This window comes from Neoarius graeffei, chromosome 1 (assembly GCF_027579695.1).
Source record: "Neoarius graeffei isolate fNeoGra1 chromosome 1, fNeoGra1.pri, whole genome shotgun sequence".
In the NCBI taxonomy this organism is placed as follows: Eukaryota; Metazoa; Chordata; class Actinopteri; order Siluriformes; family Ariidae; genus Neoarius; species Neoarius graeffei.
The window spans coordinates 82,403,352-82,428,003 of NC_083569.1; the positions used below are offsets into that span (position 1 = coordinate 82,403,352).

The 24,652-nt window shown below is 38.4% G+C and overlaps 1 protein-coding gene across 1 annotated transcript in view; it reads left to right on the forward strand.

Moving 5' to 3' along the window:
* The first annotated feature begins 501 nt into the window (after positions 1-501).
* Positions 502-24,652, forward strand: part of f13a1b (coagulation factor XIII, A1 polypeptide b) — a 28,090-nt gene continuing 3,939 nt past the window's right edge. The window contains exons 1-9 of the mRNA XM_060938891.1: positions 502-607; positions 6,408-6,642; positions 8,500-8,688; positions 10,708-10,956; positions 12,158-12,276; positions 12,499-12,606; positions 17,999-18,176; positions 19,651-19,789; positions 21,864-21,967. Of these exons, the coding sequence (XP_060794874.1) occupies positions 6,453-6,642; positions 8,500-8,688; positions 10,708-10,956; positions 12,158-12,276; positions 12,499-12,606; positions 17,999-18,176; positions 19,651-19,789; positions 21,864-21,967 (1,276 nt within the window). The 5' untranslated portion in view covers positions 502-607; positions 6,408-6,452. The remainder of the gene's footprint in view (positions 608-6,407; positions 6,643-8,499; positions 8,689-10,707; positions 10,957-12,157; positions 12,277-12,498; positions 12,607-17,998; positions 18,177-19,650; positions 19,790-21,863; positions 21,968-24,652) is intronic.

A 24,652-nucleotide genomic window follows, 5' to 3' on the forward strand; every position in this document is an offset into this window, starting at 1 on the left:
TTATTTTATTTAATGAAAATCTTCTTTAGTATATTATCATCATTGATAAAATTGTACTTGTCTAACTTGTCAGTTGCCTGTCTAGACAGAAAAGACAGACATTGTACATTCCTCACTTAGCTCTTTATTTGGTCTCATGTATCTCTCCCAAGTCTCAGTCAAACTAGATCATACTGAAATCCTGAACTCCAAGTACTTGTGTATGCACATAAACCCCCTAGTACTGTATATATTTACTGAATCACAAGAGTGCATGCTTGCTTGTGTTGCAGCATGTCACCTTAGTGGCTGTGTGTGTGTGTGTGTGATAAATGACTTGCAAGGAATAAAAAATAAATAAATAAATAAATAAATAAATGAAAAATCACACATTTCTGCAAAACCAGAGGCTGCTGGGTCTCTTTCTCACACACACACACACACACACACACACACACACACACACACACACACACACACACACACACACACACGGTGGGCAACTCCTTTTCAGCATATAAATGGACGAAGGAAAGAGAAGTTGTCCTGCCAGCCTCAGGATCCTGACGGGTGTGTGTGAGAGTGCAGACTAAGAATCGTCCAGCATCTATACCAATAAACTGATCAGGTTAGTGACCCACCAGCAGTTATCACACTTATTGCTCTTGATTTAAAGTATCAACTTTAACATTTAAAGGCCTTTTTTGGTCATTTCTAAATGAATTTTTTGTGACCTGCATTTTCCATTATTTTGTTACCTTATGAGTAGAGTATTATTAACAACTAGAGTTTGGTGTATAATTATCTATATTTTTAATTTGAATTGCCACTGTTATTACATTGTAGGGTTGCTTAAAGAAGATGCACAATTTAATTCTGTTGATGAATTGTGCAAATATTTGCACTGATGTTTTTGTTAGTGGTCAGAAAATAATTATGTATGAACTAAATTAAAAAAAAATTGCAATGTTTTTATTCTGGTTTTGGCAGCACTGTTGAGAAAGAGAGTCTTTCTTATAATTATCTTTAAAGTATTCCAGGCCAGTAAATCTCCTGGAGTCCATCACCCAATCAAGCTGGCTAAATTAACGATTTATACAGAGCCACTACAGTGACATGGTGGTTATTATTAAGGTGTCACCATGAATTAATATATTAAGATCATATGTTTCTTCAGATCTATTTGGTGCCCACAGAGTATGTAACCTGTGGCAACAATTGCATTTTAAAATGAGAGAGAATTTGAAGTTGAATTGGACCATTGTGTTTAAGCATGAAGATGATCAATAATACTACACTTTATATCGATCTTGCAGTTAAGCTAAGCAGTCAAGGGGCTTGCTAAGGGATCTGCAATAATATATACCCATAGTATATCCACAACACCACCACACAGTATGTCCACAACATTTGTGCCCTTTACAAATCCATAACCATTAATATAGAGTTAGTCCCCCTTTACTATTATAACAGCCTCCACTCTTTAGGCAAGGTTTTTCACTAGATTTTGGAGCATGGTTAATTCAGCCACAAGAGCATTAGTGAGATCAGGTACTGATGTTAGGTGAGGAGGCCTGGGGTGCACTCTGTGTTCCAAATCATCCCAAAGGTATTCAGAGGGGTTGAGGTCAGGGCTCTGTGCAGGACACTGGAGTTCTTTTTGCACAGGTATGTTATCATGCTGGAACAGGTTTGGACTCCTTAGTTTCATCTCATCTCATCTCATCTCATCTCATCTCATTATCTCTAGCCGCTTTATCCTTCTACAGGGTCGCAGGCAAGCTGGAGCCTATCCCAGCTGACTATGGGCGAAAGGCGGGGTACACCCTGGACAAGTCGCCAGGTCATCACAGGGCTGACACATAGACACAGACAACCATTCACACTCACATTCACACTCACATTCACACCTACGGTCAATTTTAGAGTCACCAGTTAACCTAACCTGCATGTCTTTGGACTGTGGGGGAAACCGGAGCACCCGGAGGAAACCCATGCGGACACGGGGAGAACATGCAAACTCCACACAGAAAGGCCCTCGCCGGCCCCGGGGCTCGAACCCGGACCTTCTTGCTGTGAGGCAACAGCGCTAACCACTACACCACCGTGCCGCCTCCTTAGTTTCAGTGAAGGTAATTTTTTTTTCCTCACTAAGCATCATTCTCTATATCTTACAATTCTGGATCTATAGGATACAGTGTCCAGACATCCTGGTTTGTAAGAGCTAGCGCAAATCACTCTGACTTTAACATCATTTTGGGGAAGAACCACATATGGGCATGATGGTCAGGTGTCCACATACTTTTGGTCATCTAGTGTATATAACTATGTCATTCACATGCCCTAAATAGTCAATTGTCACTCATCACTCCTTGGGCATCATTATGATTTTTTTTAAATGTCTCTCCTTTAAGAAATGCAATCAATTGTGCATTTGTACAGAAACTGAGCACATTTGAAAACATTTTATAGTGCACCTTCAGAATGAAGGATTGCTCCTTTCCAGGGACCAGGCACTTTAATTGCTATGAACTTAATATTAATGGCATGTCTGTTTGCATCACTATTTGTTTTAATGGGAACAAATAATAATAATAATAATAATAATAATAATAATAATAATAATAAAAGAAGAAATATAAGGAAAAAGTGCTTATATACATTCTGAGACATTTGACCTCAGATGCACTTTGCTTGCACAACTGATGAAGGACTTTTGTCCAAAATGTCCTGTTTCTTCTTAGAAAAGTTGCTTAACTTTTACCCCACAGAGAATCTGATTATGTAGAAATGACATTTGATGTTATAGACGTACAGTAGTTTGCATGAGGCGATAAACTTCTCTCATTTGGCTTTGGTTTGAAACTAAAGAAGCAAACTTAAGCCCTCATCAAATCAAACAATTCCTTTGAAATGCTTAATTAAATGCATTATTATTAAACAACAACAACAATAATAATAATAATAATAATAATAATAATAATAATAATAATTAGATACTGTGACTAAAGTCACAGTGATTTGCCCTAGCTTTTACAAACCAGGATGTCTTGTCACCGTACCCTATAGATCTGGAACGGTAAGATAGAGAATGATGCTTAGTGAGGAAAAAAGCCTGTTTTTCATGGATCATTCCAGTTCAGTGATCCAGATCAGCACCAAAAGTCATAGCAGCTTAATTTAGCCCAGAGGTATTCTTCATGTGAAATTTGGTGATGATTGATTGAAAACTGAGGGAGAAATAGCATCCAAAAAAAGTTAGGAGAATAATAATAAAACACAGAAGAAGTGGCACAGTCATGTAGCAGTTAGCACTGTTGCCTCACAGCAAGAAGGTTCTGGGTTTGAGCCCAGCAGCTGATGGGGGCTGCTGTTACATATAGTCCCACAGTCCAAAGACATGCAGGTTAGGCTAACTGGTGGCTCTAAATTGACTGTAGGTGTGAATGGCTGTTTGTCTCTATGTGTCAGCCCTATGATGACCTGGTGACTTATCCAGGGTGTATCTTACCCATAGTCAGCTGGGATAGGCTCCAGCTTGCCTGTGACCCTGCACAGGATAAGAGATTACAGATAATGGATGGGTAATAATAATGCACTGAATACCAAAAAATCTACTTATTTTAGTGAATAATTTTAGCATGTTCAATAATTATGACAGCACATTATATTTTATCAGTACATCAGAATGCTGGGTGGCACGGTGGTGCAGTGGTTAGCGCTGTCGCCTCACAGCAAGAAGGTCTGGGTTCGAGCCCTGTGGCTGGCGAGGGCCTTTCTGTGCGGAGTTTGCATGTTCTCCCTGTGTCCGCGTGGGTTTCCTCTGGGTGCTCCGGTTTTCCCCACAGTCCAAAGACATGCAGGTTAGGTTAACTGGTGACTCTAAATTGACCGTAGGTGTGAATGTGAGTGTGAATGGTTGTCTGTGTCTATGTGTCAGCCCTGTGATGACCTGGCGACTTGTCCAGGGTGTACCCCGCCTTTCGCCCGTAGTCAGCTGGGATAGGCTCCAGCTCGCCTGCGACCCTGTAGATCAGGATAAAGCGGCTAGAGATAATGAGATGAGATCAATATGCCATTCTTTCTCCAAACCTTCCCCAAACCTAAAATCTTCTGTAAACACTCAACATCAATTTGTGTTTTTCTCTGTGTGCATGCATGTGTGCAGTGTGCTAGCTGTAATATGTGTGTTGACAATCACTAAGTACACTGCCTTAAGAAAACATTTTGGTGCTGATAGATATTCTCCACCCTGTACCAAATGCCAAGCATAACTGTGGAAAAATTGGCACTATCAACAATTTGTGAATGCTCTGAGAGAAAACAGGGCATGTACTGTGTTTGGGATGACTCACTATTTCAGTGGTTCAGTGCAGTGCCAACATGGTGCCCACAGTTCTACTTATTTATACACATGGACACTTTATGTAACAGATGTTTAAATAAGTACGTCTTTGTTCTGTGTGCTGTTCATAGTCTGAATAAAAACGAATGATGTGTATGTAATATTATGGAGTTAATCTGGCAGGAAAAATATACATTTCCCCCTTTCATTTACATTTACAGTACATTTACTGCTTATTGCAGATGCCCTTATCCAAATGACTTTCTGGTGAAAAAAGAAGAAGAACCAAATGGAGCCTAAAATAAACTCGGCCTCCTTGTTTTGCTCATAAAGTGAATATTTACAAACTTTTAAGATTCTTGAAGCTGGTTATATGTACATACATCAAATTCTTAGAACTTTCATGCAATAAGTCAAATTTACTGCCATATAAATTACTTAGTCTGGTCCTTTTAAACTAAGGGGGGCAGCCATGGCCTGCAGGTTAGAGAAGCAGCCTTGGGCCCAAAAGGTTGCCGGTTTGAGTCTCTGGACCTGCAAGAAAAATGTGAGGGGAGTTGAGTGACTGAACAGCACTTTCCCCTCCCTCTGTATCATGGCTGAAGTGCCCTTGAGCAAGGCACCTAACCCCCAACTGCTCCCCGGGTACTGTAGCATAGCTGGTATGTGTGTGCGCTCATTGCTCACTTGTGTGTGCATGCGTGTGTTTACTGCTTCAGATGGGTTAAATTCAGAGAAGGAATTATGCTGTGCTTGAGTACATGTGACAAATAAAGTCTTCTTCTTCTTCCTCATTTGCCACTGCCAACTGAAAATAGTTCAGAATTGCACATGCATATTTGCTGATTCAGGCTGCTGGGTAACATTTGGCTTGAGTTGAGTAAGACACAGTTGTGATAAGCAGCTCATCCCTCATCAGTGACACTTGTGTTAGCCACAGCTATGTGCATCTTCCCTGCTACAATGTAACACTGTGATAAATGCAAAGTTCACCATATTAAATTACTTTCTTTTCACTTCAAGTGCTAAATAACATGGCACAACGTTTTTACAGAAATTTTAGTCCACAGGAAATTTGCCTGAGTAAAATTTACTTAAATTGAAGAAAATTTTACTTTACGCCAGATAACATTTGGTCCCTCTCTAAAAAGAGTAAAAGTCAAGTCAAGTCAACTCAACTTTATTGTCAAATATGCTATACATGCTCGACATACAGCACAGATGAAATTTCAGTCCTCTCTGACCCACGGTGCAAACAGGCAATGCAATAAATAAAAACAGAATAATTGAAAAAAACAAACAACAATATAAACAGTATAAACACTCTAGATAGGAACTAGACATAGACTAAACACTCAGACAAACAATATAAACAGTATAAATAAACAGTATAAACACTAGATAAGAACAAGACATAGACTAAACACTCAGACAATATAAACAGTGTAAACACTAGATAAGAACTACACACAGACTAAACACTCAAACAGACAGTATAAACAGTATAAAAACTCTAGATATGAACTAGACATAGACTAAACACTCATATATATATATATATATATATATATATATATATATATATATATATATATATATATATACACACACACACACATAAATTGGTTCAAATAACCAAAAAGTTGCTCTTTTGATGGAGCTGTTTTTCCAGAGTCAATTCTCCTCAATTCAGTGTTAATATTTTACTCCTTGTGCTGGGATTTGACTCTATTCAGTGTGTCTTGAAATTAACTCTTGTACTATTTTACTCAGTTCAGAGCCACAGTCAACTCCGTTACTCTATCACACAATTACTCTGTAATTTTGCTCCCACTCCAAATCCAAATTTTACTCTCTAAACTCAAAATAGAGCAAAATTAACTATTTTTGCAGAAAATACTTTTAACTCTGGAAACATTTCTCAGTCATTTTTCTTGTGTAGCATATGGCAGAAAGGTATGAGAAAACACTGTAGACGAAGAAACTTTAAAATACATCTCCAGCATTACTATATAATTGTGTCATTGTTTTAATCATGAATTTTAGTACTTTGACTGCTATTTTACTCTTTTCCTACATGTAGGTTTATGAGTGAGTGTTGATAGTAGTTTTCAGCAGTACACCAGCCATGACTGACCAGGAGACTCCTGAGAATACGGCCACGCCGGCAACACCTGCTGCACCCCCTGTACGCCCTAAGAAGGCATCTCATCGTGGACGCAGTACTGGCCCAATCGCCAGCTCCAACAATGAATCTGAAGAGATCCCAGAGTTTGAGCCTTTCGGGCCTCTGGTTAGAGGTCTTCCACGTCTTACTGGTGAGCTGATCCCCACCCTATGAAGAAAACTGCATTTTATAACCTGAAATTATTATCTGGAGAGCAGGTGAGAGTTAACGGTCTTGCTCCGGGGACTAACATTCACTGTTCTTGCAGGCCTGATATTTGAACTCACAACCTTCTCGTCACTAGCTGAAAACCTTAATCTCTTAAAAGTCAGTTGTCTTTTTTAACCTAATAAAGTCACTACAGTGTTTATTTAAGTCTCATACATTGACTTAATGAACACTATACGTTATTAAAATAAGATGCTGTGTGGACTACATATTATATGAAGATTATCCACTTTTAATTGGTTAACCATTGCGGTCAACAGTAAAACACCAAAATGCTGAGTTGTTTATATATTTCCTTTATACACGCTGCTCTACATTCACTGCTTCCTCCTGATTGGAGAGACTTCTGTTTTTATGACAGGGCTCACTCCTGAAGAGAAAGTTATTCCCTATCATATCAGAACAAAGTGTTTGTGCTTTCCTGAAAAAAAGGAAACCCACCTCTTAATAAAGAAGGCTATGTAAGACACTATTTTAAAGATAGATTGTGATATTTCAAAATGATTTAGCACTGGTATGCAAGGCCTTTATCTTTTTTTAATCTTTTTTTTTAGTGTCACAAGAAGTTGAAAACATTTTTATTTGCATTCTAACTTTGGTAGATACTAGACACTGTATATTATAGTTAGAAGCGTAATGAGACATTTCCTAGTGATTGTAGATCACATTTCCTAGTGATGTGTCTGCAGCAGACTTCTTCCTCAAGATATATATATATATATATATGATTTATAGCACTTTTCATAGATTTAGAGCTTTGCGTGCGCGCACACACACACACACACACACACACACACATTCTATCCACATTCACGGGATATGAGCAATCACATGCTCTGATTGGCTACTCTACTAATAGGCTATCAGTTCATATACTGTGAGTAGAGAAAAACAAAATGGCAGGGCAGCTGAACCAACCGAGGACAAAATAAAAACTCTCAACTCTCCTCAAAAATACCCCCCCAAAAAAGAAAAACAACAACAACAAAAAAACAAAATATGGAATGAAAGTATTTGATAGTAAGAATGTATCTTTATTATATATATATATATATATATATATATATATATATATATATATATATATATATATATATATATATATATATAATTTTATAATAACTATTATTATAGCATTTTTCACAAATTGCTACTGTCATTTCACTAGTTTGTTTACATTCTAAACGAACATGATTTTCTCGGATGTTTTGTTTAAAGTTTTCATTTATCAAATTTGCAAAAAATAAAAATGCTCTGTTTCTCAAAATTCAGTGAACGTGGATAGAATAAAACAATATATTCCACTCAATCTTGTCATACATGGCTCATAGATAACTCAGTGCTACGTGCCTCGTTGGCTATCAGCTCATGTACGGCTTGATTTCTTGGAATAACTGTTTTATATATACAAGGGTAAGTCAAAAAGTTCTAAGACAGATGTTATAATTTCAAAAAGGTGTGAAAGACATCCCCCAGAATTCTACAAAGAAGAAATTCTCAGATGAAAACACTGCTTGTAGAAGTGTTTAGACTTAAAAGGAGTATATGTAGAGAAATAGCTTTGTTATTTTCATAAATAAAGATGTTTTTCCATTTGTCTTAGAACTTTTTGACTTACCCTCATGTGTGTGTGTGTGTGTGTGTATATATATATATATATATATATATATATATATATATATAATAACCTATGTAAACCTAATAATCTAATACTAAGTTTCTTGTTTTGAAATAGAGTTTCAAATTACATATATTCTCTCTTTCTGTCACATTTGCACAGATTATCTAGACATCTGGAATGTTAACCTGCTCAAACTGCCCAATGAGGAGAACAAGCAGAGGCATCACACACACCTCTATGCCAGTGATAACCTGATTGTACGCCGAGCACAGGAGTTCCGCATCAAAATCACCTTTAACCGTCCTTTCAAGCCTGAAAAGGACAAGTTTGCTGTTGAGTTTGTTATCGGTGTGTTACTTAAACTTAAAATATAGTTAGCCATTATTAAGTTACAGTTGCAAGAAAAAGTTTATGAACCCTATGGAGTTACCAGGGTTATTCTTAAAAAGTGGTCTGATCTTCATCGATGTCACAATTAGAAACAAACACAATCTGACTAAACTAATAATAGTACAAACAGTAGTACTTTTCACGTCTTTATTGAGCACACTGAGTAATCATTCACAGCGCAGCCTGGAAAAAGTAAGTGAACCGTTGAATTTAGTAACTTGTACTGTAAATTTTCCGATAGCAACAACAATTTCCAACAAATGTTTCCTGTATGTAACTGCTGATAAGACTGGCCCAGTGATGAGGAGGAATTTTGGACCATTCCTCCATACAAAACTGCTTCAGTACATGAAGTTACCGTACAATTATATGCACATGCACATTTGACAGAAAGAATCTTAAGACAGTAAAAACCTCTTGCACTGCACAGTTCAAAACTATTTCTTAGATGCATATTTAGCTTGGAAAATTGAATGTATTAAGTTTTACTTCCTCTACTTAATTCTGCTATCTTCCTCTTTTCATAGCATTGCGCTGGGGGTGTTGAGAAATAATAGCAGAAACATAGCAATCAAGAACACATTGTTGTTGTGAGTCATAGACTAAGCAGAAAACATTGCCATGTGGTTCCTTTCCCTTCTTGTTGGACTGATTCCTCATCTCTTGGATGTTTCCTCTTTCGACAAGTCATTCAGTTTGCAGAACTTTAATATTAGGATTCTGATAGTGCAAGGGAAACTGAGCATTTGTGTATATTTGCATTAGTGAGTTGCCTAAATCATGAATTTCCAAAAGTGAAAAATGCTCGTATTTGAAATGGTTACTCAACTGGTGACACAATTAATTAGCAGCCTGATTGTATTCTTCTTTAGTGTTCTGCCTGATGGCAGGTCTGGCTCTTATGTCCATCAGAGTTTCTAGGGAACATTATAGTAGTGGTTTCCCATTACCTTCTACAGAATTGTTCTACAAGTTTTCTCCTCTCAACCACTCACACCTATGGGCAATTTAAAGGAGCCAGTTAACCTGGCTGCATGTCTTTGGGGGAAACCCACACAGACAACATGCAAACTCCACACAAAAAGCCCCCCCCTCCGTCAGCCACTGGACTTGAACCCATAACCAGCTTGCTGTGAGGTGACAGTGCTAACCACTACACCACCCTGATTGTATTCTAATATAAGCAAAAGAAAACACATGGAAGAAATAGCTTGATATAAAACTCTATGGGTAAAATGTTTAGTGTTTTTGAATCAATTGATCTACACACCAAACAGGCCTGAGTTTCTCAAAAGTATTGTAGCACAAAGATCATTGTTAAATGGTAGAGCGAACAGCACAATGAATGCTCTCTCTCAGTGCTCTTAGCATTAAGAGGCTTTTGGGAACCCCCCGGTCCAGTTTCCACTCACACATGTGTGTTATCTCTATGATACCATCTTCTTCTCTAGGACTCTGTCCACTAAATCTTCAAAAAAGAACCAGCTCAGCAGTGTTGATGTGTATATAATTATACAGGCTTAATAAGATATTTATAGTAAATGAGCTATAACTCAACTGAGAGATTTTACATTTACATTTACAGCATTTGGCAGATGATCTTATCCAGAGTAACATACAGAAGTGCTTGTAGTCTCTATCGAATGTATGTAACTCAATGAAAAAAAAAAAACATTAATTACAATAACCAAAGTTTTATTGCAAACCTACGATCAGAAGATGCAGATAGACAGGAGTCCAGCATGTTTCATTCCTCCTTTTTTTTTTATACATTATCTTTTGTGGATTTCTAATTTCATAGCTGTCCCTGTGTAGACCCCAAAGATAAAAGCTTCATAAAACTTCATAAACATAAGAATAATTGAATATACATCAGAACTTCTATCAGCTACTTAGTTTGCGGTGTTCACTTTATGACCATTGTTCTTGTCCACAGTGTGTGCAGGCATTATTTCTTAATGCTTTCCTCTTCACTAGGTGTTGGCGCACAGTACAGTAAAGGTACCTACATCCCCGTTTTCCCAACTGCGGACCGGCAGAGTGTGTGGCGTGGTCAGATCCTAGACAGCTCAGACAATGTTGTCACCATGGGCATCACCCCTGCTCCCAACTGCATTGTTGGACAGTACAGGGTGTACGTTGCTGTGATCACTCCATTTGGCATTCGGAGGACTAACCGGGACCCATCACTGGACACGTATATAATCTTCAACCCCTGGTCACGAGGTCAGCAGCTTGCTCTTATGTTATATGAAGCAGATCCTTTTGTAGTAGTTCAGTCACAGGTATTTCCTTGTTTAAATATGTTGCATGCAATGTAGTAATGCATATGCACTACATAAATTGATTTTGATAAGTGTGCAATTGTTGATATTATGGTGAAATTTTCTGTAAGGAGATATTTAGTGAGCAATTTTGGAGAAAGTCTCTGGTTTCAGCACTTTATAATTGTCAAAGATAAAGCTGTAAGTTTCTTGCCACAATACATGAAAGCCTTCAGGATGAATGAATTTGCACTTGAATTTGAATTTATTTTTTTATTTCGAACATGTATAAAAAAATGTATGTAACTATTTGTACATACAAACGAAAGAAAACAAGAAATAAAAAAATAAAATAACATAAAGAGCTAAGACATTACAAAACACCGCACAGTGTTCGAAAAAGGAGTGGGAAGAAGTACAATACTTTTTTAATTTCCCACCCCTTTTTAACTACCCCGAAATCCAAACTACAATAACACACCTATAAAAATATATACCATATATACAGTTCTTGAATATCTATATAAATATATAATTACAAAAATAAATATATACTACATACCATATATACACACTTCATAAATATCTATATAAATATATAATTACATCTGTAACATGATGCAACAATCTGCATTTTTGTCTTATTAACCTCAAGACAGAGAACCAAGAGAGGTTGGTGAAGGAACACCTGTTTATTACTCACTATAACATAAGTGGTAACAGAAACTCAACTTGCTGACATTGCACAACATTAAATGCAATTATAAACATAAAAAGTACAGTATAATACTAAATATTTATTATAATATAAAAATATTTATCTTTAATGAATAAAAACTTAAATTGTTGGAAAATTGCTTTGGTATAAAAGGAATAAACCACTTTGGGATGTGTTGTTACTGGAAAACAATCAACAATAAGGTGGTAACTATATCTCTGGGCTGCATTACACCACCCAGTGGTGTCATCCCCCCAATATCAGCAAGGCTCCAATGTTTTCTTTCTTACACATCTAATCCAAATAAAGGGATTATTGTGTGTAGCTAAATTCTGTCTCATTTACAACCAAAGTTCTGATTAGGAGTAACATAATAGCTTGCATCAGTTATATATGTTAAAAACTGTGAAGTTTTTTTTTTTTACTTTTGACCTTCTCATGGTAGGTGATACTGTGTTCCTTGATGATGAGGAAGAGAGAGAGGAGTGCGTATTGAATGAATTGGGCATCATCTATCATGGTACATATGATGATGTGTCTGAACGTTCCTGGAACTATGGACAGGTACAGAAGATGTAATGTGAAAAAGAAACATGGTACATCTGGTAAAACTGTGTATATGAAATGAAATTGCAATGTGGGTTTAGTTATGCACTAAAGCAGATATTAATGAGCGTCTTTGAAAACAGCAGCCATGTGGATTAATATAACATAGATTAATATGTGTGATATAATGATATTTGCTTGATTACTAGTCAATTGGTGAAACTTTTATTGTTGTTTCAGTTTGAGTTTGGCATTCTGGATGCATGTCTGTTCATCTTGGATAAAGCTGAAATGCCCCTCACTAACCGGGGAGATCCTATCAAAATCAGCAGGAAGGCCTCTGCAATGGTAAGATACTGAGACACCACCAAAATCCTGCAAATGCTTTAGTAGGGCCCAGCGGTGGCTAGTGATAATTGTTTAATTTTTTATTTTTTGTTGGGTGGGAGGGAACAATGAATAATATATATAATTTAAAAGTTTATATATAACTTTAAACATTTGAATCTGAACTATGTTTTGTTTGAATAACAAACAGTACACTGAAAAGTTGTAACCTTTCTTCTTAAAAAAAAAAAACAACCTACTAAACTTATGGTTTTGTCATCTGTCCTTTTGTACTTTGATTAGACAATGTGTGCTCAATCTATCAACTATCAACTTTCAGTTTCTCCTCCAGACATATTTTAGTGGAAAAAAGATGACAGAGTAAATAATCCACTTCGTTCACATTCATTACACCTGAACTACACCAACTTTTCTTGAACCTACTGGTGACATATTATGGAAAAGTCACCAAAATGGGCTAGAATACTGTATATTAACCGACTGGAGCTCAAAACTAGGCCAGTGTGTCACACTGCATAGTCGCATGACTCAAATGTCGCTGATTGGCTGCCTGAACCGACGGCAGGGAGTATCCCTGCCTACAGCACTGGGCACACTACAGTTAGCTCACTACATCTACAGTTACAGGTTTTTGGATGAGCTGCACAAGGTAAAGTACTGCCCAGTTACACCCCTCCGTTTCCAAGCATGCAGAAGAACCTATGGTGGCCATCAGGTGCCTTAAGAACATGAAAGGCCCTCTCGAGAGCTAAAGTTTTGGTCTCTTATTTCTAGGTTACTATAGAAACAAGGTTGCACACCATGGCATACTCCGTGGATGAGGACGCTCCCTGTGTACTAACTCCATTTCCGGAAAAGTTGGGATATTTTTCAAAATGGATTAAAAACAAAAATTTGTGATTTGTTAATTTATGTGACCCTTTATTTAACTGACAAAAGTACAAGGAAAAGATTTTCAGTAGTTTTCCTGCTCAACTTAATTGTATTTTGTAAATTCAAACGAAGTTAGAAGTTGATGCCTGCAACACACTCAAATAAAGTTGGGACAGAGGCAAAATAAGACTGAAAAGTTTATAGGATATTCAAGTAACACCATTTGAGAAGATTTCTAAATAAGCAGGTTAATTGGTAACACGACTGGGTATAAAAGGAGCAGCATCAAAGGCTCAGTCTCTGCAAGCAAGGATGAGTCGTGGCTCAACCCTTTGTGCCAAAATTTGTAAGAGAATTGTTAGTCAATTCAAAAAGAACATTTCTCAATCCAAGATTTTAGGTCTTTCAAAATCTACAGTACATAACATTGTATAAATATTCAGGGAATTTGGAGACATCTCAGTGCATAAAGGGCAAGGTCAGAAATCACTGTTGAATGTCTGTGACCTTCGAACCCTAAGGTGCTACTGCCTGAGAAACTGATATGCTAATGTGGCAAATATAGCCACATGGGATCAGGAGTACTTTGGAAAACCACTGTCACTTAACACAATCTGCCGCTGCATCCAGAAATGCAAACTGAAACTGTATTATACAAGGACAAAGCCATTTATTAATTATTTGTAGAAACGCTGCCAATTTCTCTGGGCCTGAACTTATCTTTGATGGACCAAAAGACAGTGGAAATATGTGCTGTGGTCAGATGAGTCCACATTTCAGCTTGTTTTTGGGAAAACCAGACGTCAAGTTCTCAGTGCTAAACGACCATCCAGTTTGTTATCAGAGAAAGGTGCAAGAGCCAGCATCTGTGATGGTATGGGAGGCATCAGTGCCCACAGCATGGGTGAGCTGTGTGTGTGTGTGTGTGTGTGTGTGTGTGTGTGTGTGTGTGTGTGTGTGTGTGTGTGTGTGTGTGTGAAGGTGCCATTGATATATTGGGGCATATATTGGGATTTTAGAGAGCTATTAATCAAGGTCATCTATCTTCCCAGGAAGTCCATGTTTATTCGAGCAGGACAATGCCAGGTCTCATTCTGTATGGGCTACAAAAGTGTGGCTTCGTAGACACAGAGTGCATGTGCTTGACTGGCCTGCTGCCTGTCCAAATCTGTCTCCTACTGAGAATGTGTGGCGGATCCTGAAGAGGAGAATCAGACAACAGCAATCACGGACTGTTGAGCAGCTGAATTTTTGTATCAAGCAAGAATGGACAAAAATTCCAATTGTAAAACTGCAACAATTAGTATCCTCAGATCCCATACGATTAAAAAGTGTTATTAAATGGATAGGTGATGTAATACAATGGTAATAATGCCTCTGTCCCAACTTTTTTGAGTGTGTTGCAGGCATCAAATTCTAAGTTCGTTGATATTTACAAAATACAATTAAGTTAAAAATCTATTGAAAATCTTTTCTTTGTACTTTTGTCAGTTAAATAAAAGTTCACGTGAATTAACAAATCACATATTTTTATTTTAATTGCATTTTGGAAAATATCCCAACTTTTCTGGAAATGGGATTTGTAGATATGAAGGTCTCCTAAGCTTATGAAAACACAGTGATTCATAGTTACCGGTGATTATACACTAATAAAAACATAATAATGAATAATATATTCCATGTCTGCTAATAGATCCCCCTCAATCATACATACTACTGCACATTTACTCATGCCAATAATTCTGTCTGAGTTTTGTGTAGCAGCTACGATGATAATGTCAACCAATTGATAATGTAAATTTAGAACCCAGATGACCTCACCTTGTGTAGCACCAGATAAGGTAGGCCAATATGTTGTTTTTTGTTTGTTTTTTTTTATAGTCTGGCTGGCCCATTGTGGCATGGTTTTTATGACTGCAGTCTATGTGAGTGAGGGAGTCCTAAATTGTGATATATAGGGCTGCATTCTTTATAGATTATTTGTGATTGTATTCCTGTAAGTGCACTAATGAGGGTTATAGAACATTTGTTCTCTATCCTGAGCTATGGAGTGTGTCTGAAATCACTCACTACTCACTATATAGTGAGTTCGCCATTTTGTAATGTTGTCCGAATGTACAGTGAGAATTATTACACCCTATATAGTGCACTCAAAGTATCCCACAATGCATCATGAAAAGTAGCGTACAACCGATGGTCGCTAACCAAGCAATATATACCATCATGCATTGTGGTCGCACTGAAAGAAATCAAATCAAAAGCCTCAAATTTGATGCAATAAAAGGCAGCAGCAAAGAAGAAAGTATTCAGCCTTGATTTAAAAGAACTGAAAGATGCAGCAGACACTAAGTACTTTGTATTGATTAATGTGGGAAATGCGCTCAGTATAATATGGATTTATCACAAAAATACTTGCATGTATTTATTATTTTGAAAACCCACCAGCCGACTGAGCTGGCATGTTTTGATTGTGCAACAGTAATGATGTAAATAATGGCGTGGCAGAGTAGTGTCCAAAAGTGTTTTTTTTTTTCATTTAACCAATGAGCTCACTATATAGTCCTCTATATAGTATTTCCCTATGTAGTGAGTAGGGAGGAGTGAACGCGTGAGTGATTTCAGATAAAGGGATGGTATGTACCATGGCCATCTAGCCATTCATCTGTCTGGCCCATAGATAGGCCTATCTCAATGTATTTTGGTGACACTTTTTACTAACTAAATTGTATAAGCAGATGTATAATAGTGTATAATTCCTAAGAGGCCCATTTCTGCCCATTTAGATCCACCTCCTCTTTTTCAGCACCCCTGTTCAGAATGCATTCCTGCATCCATCCATCCATCTATCCATCTATTTATCTATCTACAACCCCGATTCCAAAAAAGTTGGGACAAAGTACAAATTGTAAATAAAAACAGAATGCAATGATGTGGAAGTTTCAAAATTCCATATTTTATTCAGAATAGAACATAGATGACATATCAAATGTTTAAACTGAGAAAATGTATCATTTAAAGAGAAAAATTAGGTGATTTTAAATTTTATGACAACACCACATCTCAAAAAAGTTGGGACAAGGCCATGTTTACCACTGAGAGACATCCCCTTTTCTCTTTACAACAGTCTGTAAACGTCTGGGAACTGAGGAGACAAGTTGCTCAAGTTTAGGGATAGGAATGTTCACCCATTCTTGTCTAATGTAGGATTCTAGTTGCTCAACTGTCTTAGGTCTTTTTTTGTCGTATCTTCCGTTTTATGATGCGCCAAATGTTTTCTATGGGTGAAAGATCTGGACTGCAGGCTGGCCAGTTCAGTACCCGGACCCTTCTTCTACGCAGCCATGATGCTGTAATTGATGCAGTATGTGGTTTGGCATTGTCATGTTGGAAAATGCAAGGTCTTCCCTGAAAGAGACGTCGTCTGGATGGGAGCATATGTTGCTCTAGAACCTAGATATACCTTTCAGCATTGATGGTGTCTTTCCAGATGTGTAAGCTGCCCATGCCACACGCACTAATGCAACCCCATACCATCAGAGATGCAGGCTTCTGAACTGAGCGCTGATAACAACTTGGGTCGTCTTTCTCCTCTTTAGTCCGAATGACACGGCGTCCCTGATTTCCATAAAGAACTTCAAATTTTGATTTGTCTGACCACAGAACAGTTTTCCACTTTGCCGCAGTCCATTTTAAATGAGCCTTGGCCCAGAGAAGACGTCTGCGCGTCTGGATCATGTTTAGATACGGCTTCTTCTTTGAACTATAGAGTTTTAGCTGGCAACGGCGGATGGCACGGTGAATTGTGTTCACAGATAATGTTCTCTGGAAATATTTCTGAGCCCATTTTGTGATTTCCAATACAGAAGCATGCCTGTATGTGATGCAGTGCCGTCTAAGGGCCCGAAGATCACGGGCGCCCAGTATGGTTTTCTGGCCTTGACCCTTACGCACAGAGATTCTTCCAGATTCTCTGAATCTTTTAATGATATTATGCACTGTAGATGATGATATGTTCAAACTGTTTACAATTTTACACTGTCGAACTCCTTTCTGATATTGCTCCACTATTTGTCGGCGCAGAATTAGGGGGATTGGTGATCCTCTTCCCATCTTTACTTCTGAGAGCCGCTGCCACTCCAAGATGCTCTTTTTATACCCAGTCATGTTAATGACCTATTGCCAATTGACCTAATGAGTTGCAATTTGGTCCTCCAGCTGTTCCTTTTTTGTACCTTTAACTTTTCCAGCCTCTTATTGCCCCTGTCCCAACTTTTTTGAGATGTGTTGCTGTCATGAAATTTCAAATGAGCCAATATTTGGAATGAAATTTCAAAATGTCTCACTTTCGACATTTGATATGTTGTCTATGTTCTATTGTGAATACAATATCAGTTTTTGAGATTTGTAAATTATTGCATTCCGTTTTTATTTACAATTTGTACTTTGTCCCAACTTTTTTGGAATCGGGGCTGTATCTAAATAATATAATAATGACTACACTATTGTGTTGGCCTTATAGGTGAACTCACGTGATGATAATGGCGTGCTGGTGGGAAATTGGAGTGGTGATTACCTATATGGTGTGGCTCCCACCTCCTGGACAGGCAGTGTGGAGATCTTGCTGGACTACGCTGGAAGCAGAGGACAGCCAGTCGGTTATGCTCAATGCTGGGTCTATGCTGCTGTGTTTAATACTTGTAAGAGCATGAATTTATGATTATACTGCCCTCTACTGTTCAAACACTTTTCTTACACAGTAAGCGCAGTTCTCCTTACTTGTTAAAATGTTTACATAAGGTAATTGTTTTTAAGTAATAACTGCAACAATTAACTGCCTATATAGACTGCCTGTATTCACTGACTGTTGAATCCTGGGTCCTGAATGTTCTACTTAGTGTTTAAATGTATATTTAAAATTCTTTAAAATAAATGAATATATCAGTAATATCCATCCATTATCCGTAACGACATTTGTGCAGGGTCACAGGCAAGCTGGAGCCTATCCCAGCTGACTATGGGTGAGAGGCGGGGTACACCCTGGACAAGTCGCCAGGTCATCACAGGGCTGACACATAGACACAGACAACCATTCACATCTACAGTCAATTTAGAGTCACCAGTTAGCCTAACCTGCATGTCTTTGGATTGTGGGGGAAACCGGAGCACCCGGAGGAAACCCACACAGACATGGAGAGAACATGTAAACTCCACACAGAAAGACCCCAGTCTGCTACTAGGCTCGAACCCAGAACCTTCTTGCTGTGAGGCAACAGTGCTAACCACTACACCACCCATATCAATAACATCTTAATAGTATTAATAGGATACTTTGTAGAATAATTACAATTTATGTATCTCTGCTGCTGTTAATCAAAGTATAGTGTTAATCTAAAGGAGTGGCAGTATACTGGTGTAATACTCATCTCATCTCATTATCTGCAGCCGCTTTATCCTGTTCTACAGGGTCGCAGGCAAGCTGGAGCCTATCCCAGATGACTACAGGCGAAAGGCGGGGTACACCCTGGACAAGTCGCCAGGTCATCACAGGGCTGACACATAGACACAGACAACCATTCACACTCACATTCACACCTACGCTCAATTTAGAGTCACCAGTTAACCTAACCTGCATGTCTTTGGACTGTGGGGGAAACCGGAGCACCCGGAGGAAACCCACGCGGACACAGGGAGAACATGCAAACTCCGCACAGAAAGGCCCTCGCCGGCCACGGGGCTCAAACCCGGACCTTCTTGCTGTGAGGCGACAGCGCTAACCACTACACCACCCTGGTATAATACTGTGATTAATAAATCTGATACGATTGTACTTTAACATGATACTATACCAGAAAATCACACCAGTTATTACCATGTTCCTTGCCCTTTGAAATAGAAACATTTTCTACTGACAACTACTGAAGGTCAAGTGTAATATTCCTAACAAATAGTACTAACTGTTTGTTAAATATTGGAATAGTTTCCCTTAAACAAATAATTAAATGTTCATTCCATTGCCATTAGGACCTACATGCCATTTGATGCCATCATGCATACAAATGACAAAGTGTAATACTGTGTTATTGATTTGTATGGTTATCATTTTAATTTTTTAAATATCATCATACCCCTGCATATAAGATTAAAGCTGTGATCCCCACATTATATTTTTAGTTTTACGCTGTCTGGGTATCCCTAGTAGAGTGGTCACTAACTACTTCTCTGCCCACGACAACAATGGAAACCTGAAGATGGACATCATACTAGATGAAAATGGGAGAGTGGACAGAAACCGCACCAAGGACTCTATCTGGTCAGCCCCTATTATTAAACCATAGAATCCATATTTAGAAAAGAAATAAATAATTCAACACATCATCTTATTTTTGTTCAGATGATTGGCACTAAATCTGTATTTGCTTAATAGGACACTGACACCAGGACATACGTTGTTATCTTTGTAGTGGTTTTAGACCTATGTCCTATCTTGTTGACTAATATATGGAATTATTTTGGTTCTTTAGATTGTTTTACACTGAAATTTGTACAACCCCAAATCAGAAAAAGCTGGGACTGTATAGAAAATGTGAATTAAAAAAGAAAGCAGTGATTTCTTACTTTACTTTGACTTCAATTTCTTTGCAGACATTATGAACCTAAGATATTTGTTTTGTCTGGTCAACTTCATTTCATTTGTTAATATAAATAAACCATGTGTTTCAGTCCTGCAACACATTCAAAAAAAAGTTGGGATAGGCGCAATTTAGGGCTAGTAATGAGGCAAAACAATTACATAATGATGTGATTTGAAACAGGTGATGTCAACAGGTGATTGTAATCATGATTTGGGACAAAATTAGTATCCAGGAAAGGCCTAGTCTTTGAAGAGCAAAGATTAGCCAAGGATCTCCAGTTTGTCAACAAACATATGAGAAAATTATTGAAATGTTTAAAAACAATGTTCCTCAAAGAAAGATAGGATGGGATTTGGATATGTCACCCTCAACAGTGCATAATATCATGAAATGTGTTAAGGAATCTAGAGGAATTTCAGCATCTAAAGGGCAAGGGCACAAGCCTAAGCTGAACTCTGATTCCTCAGATGGCACTGCATCAAGAACCATCGTTCATCTGTAGCTTATATAACCACATGGGCTCAGGATTACTTTGGTAAACCTTTGTCAAGCACTACAATACTGAGTTACTTCAACAAGTGGCAGTTAAAACTTTGCTGAGCAAAAAGGAAGCCTTATGTTAACTGTGTCCAGAAGTGCTGTCAACTTCTCTGGGCTCAGAGGCATCTGGGATGGACCATCACACAGTGGAAACATGTACTGTGGTCAGATGAATCACTATTCCAGGTCTTTTTTGGAAGAAATGGATGCTGTGTGCTCCTGACCGAAGATGAAAAGGACCATCCAGACTGTTACCAGCAATAAGTCCAAAAGCCAGGGTCTGTCATGGTATGGGGTTGTGTCAGTGCCCTTGGCAAAGGTAACTTACACTTCTGTAATGGAGCATTACTGGAGAAAAGTACACTGAGATTTTGGAGCAACGTATGCTACACTGAAGAAGACATCTTTTCCAGGGAATAAGACAATGCAAAACCACATTTTGCACATATTACAAAGGTGTGGCTGTGGAAGGAGAGGGTGCCTGTCCCCTCTGTCCCCATTAGAGAACGTGTGGTGAATTTTGAAATGAAAAAAAAAAATATATATATATGACAATGACCCCATACTGTTGCACACATTACCAGTGAGTGGCCTAGTGGTTAGCGTGTCTGCCTCTTGATCGTGAGTTCTACTCACGGTTGGGTCATACCAAACACCATCATAAAAATGGTACCTGCTGCCGTCTGGCAAGGCACGCTGCAATACAGATGTGAGTGGGGAGTCAAACTCTTGCGGTTACTTGAGGACTAGCCCCCCACTATAACTCTAGCTATGCAATAGGCAAGAGGCCGAGGGCTATGGAAACGGAGATGGGTGCCGCCACGTGGCATGGGAAGGACTTTGACTTTGTTGCACACATTATGACCTGTTTGCAAGAAGAATGGGACAAACTAACACCTGAAACACCTCATCACTCAGTATCTTCAGTCCCTAAACATCTTTTAATTGTTGTGAGAAGGAATGGCAACATTACAAAGTGGTAAACGCTTTACCATGTCAACTTCTTTGAAATGTGTTGCAAGAAACAAAATTGAAATGCATGCTCATTTTGGAAAAAAAAAATTAATGAAGTAAATATAAAATAATGTGCTGTTGTATTGGTTTAGGTGCAATGCAGGTCAAATATTATTTACAAATCATTATTTTAAGTTTGAATTTAAACTTCAACATATCATCCCAACTTTTTCTGATTTGGGGTTGTATTTAATTCAGGAATTATCATTGTTGGAATGAGTGCTACATGGCCAGACCTGATCTCCCTGATGGCTTCGGAGGCTGGCAGGTTGTGGATGCTACACCTCAGGAGACCAGTGATGGTGAGAACACACACAAAAACACATCATCACAAATGTCAGTAATCAGTTACACTTTGTCACAGACTCACCTGATGACTGAACTCCACACCACCAGAACTCCCCATCACCTGAGTACTAACCCACTCCTTGGTTATCTACTGTATCTCATCTGATTCCTATCACATTCTCATTCAGAAACTATAAACACTACTTTAAAGGTACAGTACCTCTTGCCTGTTTTACCATCTAAACTCTTGGACTGTTTATTGTGATTGTTGTTTTTACCCAGCCACTTTGGATTAGTTCACCAATTGTTTGCCTTTTCTGTGTTTTGACCTGACCTGTTTTTGCAACTTTGATTTGCCGTCACATTTTGTTATGAATTCTGCACATGGATGCTCATGTATTCTCCTACACACTTGTGCACATGCAGAGGCAACACAGGTACACATATAAAATATAATTAAAATTCAGTTCTGTTCAGTTTTATTTGTATATTTCTTTACAGAAATCTGAATATAAATTTAGATACTGAATTAGCAAGCCAGAGGTGATGGTGCCAAGGAAAAATGCCTGAGATAAAATAAGGAAGAACCCTTCCTTAGGAACCAGATTAAAAATAGAATCTCTTCTGGGTGATCAAAGTCCATCCCATGGCAGAACCTGGTCTTCCCAGGCAGTCTCCCTTCCCAGTACTAAACAGGCCCTTAAGAGGCATTGAGCAGCAACAATCTCCACTTCTATAGCCCTCAGCCTCTCATACAACAAGGGACTACTCCTCCGGTAGCCATAAGAGTTTGCCTCCCCACTCAGATCTATATTGCAGTGTGCCTTGCCAAATGGCACGATTTTTATGATGGTCTTTGGCATGACCCAACTGTGAGTAAAACTCACAATCTCCTGCCCAAGAGGCAGACACGCTAACCACTAGGCCAGCTTGTGGTCCTTCTGGGTGATAGTGGGATCATAAATCATTACCGTGTATATAATATAGAGTAGGGAAACAGTGCTAAATGTATCAATAGCATACAGAAAATTGTACATGAGCATACACGGAGAGTCCTGAGATTAGCATAGGATTTTTTTTTTTTTAATAATCAGAGCACATGTTACTTTAACCAAGTACAACCCTGATTCCAAAAAAGTTGGGACAAAGTACAAATTGCAAATAAAAACAGAATGCAATAATTTACAAATCTCAAAAACTGATATTGCATTCACAATAGAACATAGACAACATATCAAATGTCAAAAGTGAGACATTTTGAAATTTCATGACAGCAACACATCTCAAAAAAGTTGGGACAGGGGCAATAAGAGGCTGGAAAAGTTAAAGGTACAAAAAAGGAACAGCTGGAGGACCAAATTGCAACTCATTAGGTCAATTGGCAATAGGTCATTAACATGACTGGGTATAAAAAGAGCATCTTGGAGTAGCAGCGGCTCTCAGAAGTAAAGATGGGAAGAGGATCACCAATCCCCCTAATTCTGCGCCGACAAATAGTGGAGCAATATCAGAAAGGAGTTCGACAGTGTAAAATTGCAAAGAGTTTGAACATATCATCATCTACAGTGCATAATATCATCAAAAGATTCAGAGAATCTGGAAGAATCTCTGTGTGTAAGGGTCAAGGCCGGAAAACCATACTGGGCGCCCGTGATCTTCGGGCCCTTAGACAGCACTGCATCACATACAGGCATGCTTCTGTATTGGAAATCACAAAATTGGCTCAGGAATATTTCCAGAGAACATTATCTGTGAACACAATTCACTGTGCCATCCGCTGTTGCCAGCTAAAACTCTATAGTTCAAAGAAGAAGCCGTATCTAAACATGATCCAGAAGCGCAGACATCTTCTCTGGGCCAAGGCTCATTTAAAATGGACTGTGGCAAAGTGGAAAACTGTTCTGTGGTCAGACGAATCAAAATTTGAAGTTCTTTATGGAAATCAGGGACGCCATGTCATTCGGACTAAAGAGGAGAAGGACGACCCAAGTTGTTATCAGCGCTCAGTTCAGAAGCCTGCATCTCTGATGGTATGGGGTTGCATTAGTGCGTGTGGCATGTGCAGCTTACACATCTGGAAAGACACCATCAATGCTGAAAGATATATCCAGGTTCTAAAGCAACATATGCTCCCATCCAGACGACGTCTCTTTCAGGGAAGACCTTGCATTTTCCAACATGACAATGCCAAACCACATACTGCATCAATTACAGCGTCATGGCTGCGTAGAAGAAGGGTCCGGGTACTGAACTGGCCAGCCTGCAGTCCAGATCTTTCACCCATAGAAAACATTTGGCGCATCATAAATCAGTCCCCCCAGGATTTCGCAGGCCTTTTTTGTGATTGTTGCGGGCTAAAATGTCTCATGTTGAGGGGGTTTTCCAAAAAATTGCGATGAAAGTTGCGGTGTTTTTTAGGTTTTTGTTGCGATTACATTGCGGGAGGAAGTGAAAGTTGCGAGAAATTGTTGCGATTTTCTCTTTTTGTGATTAAAATTGAGTGATATGTTAAATATTAAAGTTATTACTGAAAAACTATTGATTAAAAGAACAAAGACACTGAGAAATGGTCCTATAAACAACTTTACCAATATAAAAGATTACCAGGACTCCAAAAATGCAGAAAAATAGGCTTTACTTATCCAAATGCACCTGTTGGTTCAAAAGTTAAAGTGCAGAGAACCTCACAGCACAACATG